This window comes from Sorex araneus, chromosome 1 (genome assembly GCF_027595985.1).
Source record: "Sorex araneus isolate mSorAra2 chromosome 1, mSorAra2.pri, whole genome shotgun sequence".
In the NCBI taxonomy this organism is placed as follows: domain Eukaryota; kingdom Metazoa; phylum Chordata; class Mammalia; order Eulipotyphla; family Soricidae; genus Sorex; species Sorex araneus.
Genome location: NC_073302.1, coordinates 135,001,137 through 135,008,520, shown reverse-complemented (window position 1 = coordinate 135,008,520; position 7,384 = coordinate 135,001,137). Strand labels below are relative to the sequence as shown.

The 7,384-nt window shown below is 38.0% G+C and overlaps 1 protein-coding gene across 1 annotated transcript in view; it reads right to left on the bottom strand.

Annotated features, from left to right (window-relative positions):
• Nucleotides 1-3,678: 3,678 nt before the first annotated feature.
• NDUFS4 (NADH:ubiquinone oxidoreductase subunit S4) overlaps nt 3,679-7,384 on the bottom strand; it is an 82,633-nt gene continuing 78,927 nt past the window's right edge. Inside the window, exon 5 of the mRNA XM_055122573.1 lies at nt 3,679-6,998. Within this exon, the coding sequence (XP_054978548.1) occupies nt 6,895-6,998 (104 nt within the window). The 3' untranslated portion in view covers nt 3,679-6,894. The remainder of the gene's footprint in view (nt 6,999-7,384) is intronic.

The following is a 7,384-nucleotide window of genomic DNA, read 5'->3' as shown; positions in this document are numbered from 1 at the left end:
TATTCCTCATCGATGTTGTCAACGATGGTATCTTCCGATACTGCTTCAATAGTGCCAAAGAGCTCCCAGTTGGTGGTCGTTCTAGGAGTTCTCTTCTTAAACTTTGCAGCCCTTTCTCCCTGCTCTGTGAAATAGAATTTTGCACAAAGGAGATGGTGGTCTGATCCCGTTTGGAGTTTTGGGATAACAGCCACATTGCTCACACAAAACCATTGATTGAATACGATGTGGTCAATTTCATTATGGAACTGTCCACCAGGAGACTCCCATGTCCAACGTTTAGATTCGGCCTTCTGGAACTGTGAGTTACCATGGATGGTCTTGGTCGACATGACAAACTCATGATGAACTCAGACACTCTCTCACCCTGTTCGTTCCATTCTAGGCCATAGGCCCCAAAGGTTGTTCTTCGGGCAACCTTCTCAGTCCTATCTTGGCATTAAAATCACGAACAATGACCTTGTAGAAGGTGTGGTCTTCTTTGTAGAATTTCTCCAGCTCCATGAAGAACTTCTCAATTTCTTCTTTGTTGTATTTGGATGTTGGTGTGTAGACGACGAAGATAGAAACTGTTGGCAATGAGCCACATCTATTTAAACATAAGTGTCCGATTCAGGTTGTTAGGCATTTGAATGAAACGATGCTCATGCCCAAGTTTGTGTTGATGAGGACATCGACACTACTGATGCCTCTACTGTCACATATTCTGAGAAACAGTTCTTCTCAGTGTCGAAATAGGCGTGATGTGATTGATACCTTCTCACCTTGGTCAATCCAATGACGTTAGACTTGATCTTCTGCGCTTGCACCATCAGGTCCTCGATGGATGCTTCTGATGCCAGGGTGCATGTGTTAAAAGTGCAAACAGTCATTTTAGTCCTTGTTTTGGCAGCCTAGTTCAACCCTGAGATTTTAGCAGCCTCTCCTTACTCGTCCTTCTCAATGCTGCTGTATTGGGGACTCTTGTAGGGTCAGGGGAATGAGGCCCATTGTTGTTACTGTTTTTGGTATATCTACTATGCCACGGGTAGCTTGTCAGGCTCTGCCATGCAGGTGGCATGTAGGGAGGTGGCCCTGTTCCTACTCCTCACTTATCTACTGTAGCTGGTCCCTCTCTACTCCCCACTTATCTACTATAGCTGTCCCCTCCCTATTTCTCACTTATGTACTATAGCTGGCCCCTCCCTATTCCTCATTTATCTACTATAGCTGGCCCCTCCCTACTCCTCACTTATCTACATATATATAAATTATATATATATGTATATATATATACATGTATATGTATATATATACATATCACTGCAGGAACAACAAAGGGGATGGAAGGGAGAAATTTATATATATATAAATGTAAATTTAAAATTTAGAAATTTATATATATATATATATAAAAATTTCTCCCTTCCATCCCCTTTGTTGTTCCTGCAGTGATTGGGGATGGCACATTGGATTGTGTATGCAGGAGATTGCACATTTTGTTGAAGCATTGGGGAATCCCAAATAGCTGTCACTGGAACTGAACTTGGGCATGTGCATCGTGCCAGGGATCAAACTTAGGGCTTCATTAGCCTCAGGTTGGCAAGCATACTGCTATGAAAACTGCCTTAGGCCCTTTGCACCTGAATGTTTTTTTAAAGTTCTAGAAAATTCTATGACACTCCTGCTACAAATATTTCTGCTACTGTTCCATTTCTCTTCTGATTACAAGTTGGTGATGCAGGTGAGGCCGAAGTGGTGGCAGCAGGTCTCTGTTCGTTCGAGATTCCAGGTTCCTCAATACTTTCAAGAATGAAAATATTGAATAGAAAAAGATGCTTGGACTCAGATGGGGAAGTAGAAAAGGTTATTGGACAGCAGAAGAGCAAAGAGAAGGAACTCCCCAAGTGGGGAGGAACTTAGTATAGGACTAAGTTAGCTATGGTTCTTTTTATGGGAATTTTATAGGAAAACTGGGACTTTGTTACAGAGAATGCAGGGAATCTACAGGGTGGTCGGGCTGGTTTGTCTCTGGTCATCTGCCTCGGGTATTGCTCATTATCTTAGTCTCCCTGTGAGCCTAAGCTCTGGGGCAGAATTTTATGATGAACAATTGTTAACTCCTGTTTGTCAGGAAAAGTCCAGGAATTTGCAAGAAGTGAAAAATGTAGGATGGACTTGCCAAAAGCAGGACTACTTACAAGCAGCCAAGGGTAAACTGAGGCTGCCTCTTTCTTTGCTTAATTCACTTTGCTCTCATCTTTTAATAATCTCTCTCTGCGGGGCTGGAGTGATAGCACAGCGGGTAGGGCGTTTGCCTTGCACGCGGCCGACCCGGGTTCGATTCCCAGCATCCCATATGGTCCCCTGAGCACCGCCAGGGGTAATTCCTGAGTGCAGAGCCAGGAGTGACCCTTGTGCATCGCCAGGTGTGACCCAAAAAGCAAAAAAAAAAAAAAAAAAAAAAAAAAAATCTCTCTCTGTGAATCATCTTTCCCCCCTAAGATATATTCTTGTTAAATCAATTTCTCCTCTTTTGGATCTAATCTACTTCTAAACCCATTGTTCAATTTTTTTCCAGTTCAACGATTCTAATTTTCAGTTTTGTGAATTCGAGTCAAGCTTTAAAATAATATCATGCACTTTACCATTTTTCTGCAGACAAATGGTTATCCATCTTTAAATATAGAAAACATTAAAGTACTTTTGTACATATTCACATATCCATAGCCCCAATGAGACAGGGGCTACTTCTTAAGTGTTGCTCTGGGGTTGCCACCAGCAGTATGTGGAGGACTATGTAGTGTAGGGGACTGAACCTTGATCTCTTATATGCAAACATGTGTACTAACCTATCGAGCCATCTTCATGGCCTTATTTCAACAAGTATGTGTGTTTGCCAAACCCAGAGGTGCTCAGGCAGGGCTTACTACTAGCCCTGTGCTCAGAAATTACTCCTGAGGGCTGCAGAGACTGTATGTGATTCGAGGGATCAAACCCTCATCGGTTGTGTGCAAGGCAAGTGCCCTACCCACTAGGCTCTTTCTTGTACCCACCAAATTTAAGTATGCTTTTACAACAAGATTTTAAGAACCTTCATTATCTTTTGTTTCTATTTATGGTGCATATTTGCATAGTGTTTTTAGTTATACTTATTGTGAATTGCTTCTCCTTACCCTGTCAACATTGCATGAGATTTTCTGAATTCTAATGAGGATTTTGCCAGATTCTGCCAGGCACATATTGGTTCCCTTATCCAGTATCGTTTGCAAAGTGATTTCCTTACAATTTTTTCTGTGAATGTTTGTTTTTATTTCTCTTGGGTAGAAATATAGACAAGCAGATCTGCTGAATCACAGCATATAATATTTAAATAGAATATATTAAATATATATATATTAGGCCAAGTTACCAAACAAAATATTATGTCTTATTTTGGGACTTATTATTTTATGCTAGTATGCCCAATATTTTAGAAGATATTGGGCAAAGGATGCAAATGGATTCTATATATACTATTATATTCCTGTTGAATCTTAAAAAGAACAAACTACAGCACAGCATTTGTTACAACTTTGAGGTTCTTGGTTTTGCGCATATTTAGACTGAAAAATGTAAGACTTCATTTCTCCAAATGCCCACATGAATGCTGGTGACGGGTAAGGAACAGGCTTTAGCTGCTCTACAAAGGACTCAGGACACAGTTCTTTATCTTTTATTTTTAACTTCTTTTTTAGATATTGTGGCTTTAAAAAAATGTTATTGGTAGGTCTCATACATACAGCATTATACCACACCCACCCTCCAAATGTGCCTTGAGTGTCCCCAAGCTTTCTACTTTCAACTTTCTGTTGCCTTCTGGTTTTTGTTATTCCCCTACTATGTTTCTTTATATCCTACATATGAGAGATCATTATGTCTGTCCCTCTCCTAACTTTACTAAACAAGATACTCTCTAGATCCAACCATGATGCAGCAAATTGCAGGATTTCAAGTTTTTTCTTAATAGCCAAGTAGCATTTCATTATGTATATGTACCATAGTTTCTTTATTCCATCAGCTGTACACTCTTGAGTTGTTTCAGGTTTTGGCTACTGAAAATACTGCTGCAACAAACATAGGGTGCAAATGTCTTTTCTGAATAGTTTTTAGGTCTTGGGGTAGATGACAAGAAGTGGAATTGCTGGGTTATACAGAAACTCAATTCCTAATTTTTGATGTTAGTATTGTACAATCACTTTTATAGTCAGAGCACATTTTATAGAAGTTATTATAAAATGTAAATCAAAGTATAAAGCAGCACAAAGACCAAATCTTCCTACTAATTATTTTTAAGAACAAGTCCATCAGTTGGAGTGCTCAAGGACATTTTCCTAAAAGAGCGAGAACTCCCACACAATGCATTACACAGTGCTCTGCACATTACACAGTAAGTGCTCAATAAATACTCACTTTGAGTGTATCATTTACTCTTTAACATGAAGTAGATACCCTTGGTTTTGGAGAGGAAATTAAAGACTTGAGAGATGTAATTAACTTTATAGAGATCACCAATGTAGGTTGAACTAGAATTCAGGCAGACGCAAGTAGTGACTGTCTTATACGAAATTACTAACTAGCAGGCAGTACTGAAGTTGCCTTCCAATGACTACAAATAACTTGAGAGTAAAGACTTTTGGTTGACTTTAGTTGACTTCTCAGTCTTGTTTGGCTAAATGATTTTTTTTTTTTTTAGCCACTACAGTTAATAATTTGAAGCCAGGTAACTTAAACCTGGGGTTCAGATTCAGCCAATAAAGGCAATAGCTTATTATCTACAATCCAAATGGTAGCACTAATTAACTTACCTGAGGACCTCTGAAGCGGTACCCAGAAAGCTCAGGAGTGACACTGGCAATTCTCAGCCAACTTGGTCAACCATTTAATGCAAGGGCCTGAAGCTAACCTGGGGGACCACATGGTTCCAGGAATTGATCAGGGTTGGGCACATGCTAGGCATGCTCTCTCCCAGCCTGAGGACTAAAAAATCTTTAATAGCACGAAGGATAAGATGAACGATAATCAAAGTTGGAAAAACATTTTTGTCACTCCAAGTGATGCCCAAGTATTACTGGGCCTCAGAATAAATTATTTTATGCTTGTTGACCAAATCATCAGGAGGTATGTAAGCATCTGCTATCCACTCTGGCATTTTCTTTTTTTCCTGTCCCTTCCCTGCTCTCCTTTAGCAATATATTTTGAACATCACTCTGAATAGCTTATACAAATATTTTCTTCACAATAGCTGTAAATGCTACATTTACCTCATTCCCCCTTTAATAGACATTTAGATTGTTTCAACTTATCAGTCATTAAAAACGGTTCTGTAGTATCTTTCCATACTTATTCTTACATGTGCATATAAGTAGGCAGTTTTCCAGAAGACTTTTTATTATCTATTTTTTGTTTGTGTGGGGGGAAGGGGTAACATCAGGTGGTACTTGCAGTGGGGCAGTTATGTACTGCCAGGGATCTAAATGGGGTTGACCACATGCAAGTGTCTAACCTTTTTACTCTCTCCAACCTCCAAAAGGGCATTTTCAGAATTAAATATACAGTTAACATTTTGAAATGATGGCTAATAGGCTCTACAAGATTAGACAAATTTATACTTTGATGTGTTTTCTTTTATTGGGCTAGGTCAGAGAGCTATTAGTGTTTTTATGAAATATAATTGAGACTGTATATTTAGTACATAACTTTTGAAACATCAAAGAATACATATTCACAATTTAAAGAGAGCATCTGCCATTAATCAATCATCTTTCATTATAACCAAAGTAATTAAGAGTATGGACTTTGAAGACAAACAAATATAGGTGCTACTTCCAGCTTTAACATTTAAAACCAGTGAGATGTTGAGTGATTATTTAGTCCTTCTAGGACTTGAATTATGTTTTTGTGAAATTAGAGAAATAATAGTGTCTACCCAATAGGATTATTATGAAAGCTAGTATACAAAGTGTTTACAGAAGAGCCTGACAAGACTATGTTCTTGACAACATACCATATGACCCAAATGATTAATATAACAGAATCATGTATTTATTTTTAAAATAGGAACCAGGGAGGTAGTATGGGGACTAAAGTATTTGCCTTGCACTCAGTCAACCTCATTTGATCTTCAGCACTGCCAGAAGTGATTCCTGAGCACAAAGCCAGGAGTAAACCTTGAGAACAGCTAGATGTGATCCCAGAACACACACACACAAACAAAAAAAGTAAATACAAAAATCAACAATGACCTGATTTTAACTTTTGGAGTCATCCAGTTCAAAAGAATATGCAACCTTATTCTTAAGCCCTCACAGAAACAAAATTCATTGCAGGCTCAGAGAAATCTAGAGAATATAAAGTTCTAATTAAAGAAGAGAACTTTGATTACAAAGAAGGTTTGGGTTTAGACTACAGTGTAATTATGAGTTTTTCCACTGAGAACAAAAGAAACTCACTGAAATGATAGTACATTAACACTATTAATTTAAAAATGACTATAAAGAATATAAAATTTCAGGGCCAGAGCTATAGCTCAGTGATAGAACACCTGCCCTCATATATGAGACTCTGGGTTCAATCCTTGGCACCAAGGAAAGATATAGAACTTCAATGCCGTGGCTGACTTTTAGCATTCTTTTCAATAGGTTCCAAGTACTGGAAATTTCCTAGAGGTATGGTCATTTCAAATTTCTCTCTATAGGAAACTGTAACATGTTGAATTTGAGATATTAAAAAGTTTTTAAAGACAACACAAAAATTATTTGTAGTTGAAAGGTCAAATTTATTAGGAAATTGAGAGAGATGTGTTATACACAGACTATAAATACTGCACAGCTGACTCTATTCACAGTTGAGCACAGAGATATAGTCAGTGCCAATCTACTTTGTGGAGACTCTTGTTCTTTTGTTCCAAGAAAAGTTTGCGCCATAAGACTTGGACTTGGGTTTCGGAACCTTCCTCTCTTCAACGTCATAGCGCCATCCTAGAAAATAAAAACAAACAAGCCCACAGGAACAACATTAGAGAGGATACCTGAAGAACATAGCAAGCAGAGGCTAACTTTCATACATTTAATGTTCATTTATCATCAAGAGTACATGTCAACACATCTGAAATATAAATACTTAGTAATTTGTTCCCTTATAATCCTGTATGACAAGAGGGTCAAAAACATTGCCTAAGATTTAACATCTCTCAAATTAAACGTGCAACCCATGATTTGATTTTTCCTAACTCAATACTCTTGCCCAATAACTGATCGTTACATACTATGTAAACATGTTATTTACTTTATATAGTTTAATATGTGATTTTTTAATAACCATAATGCATAACATTAAAAAAATGCCCAAATCACTGTTTTCTAAA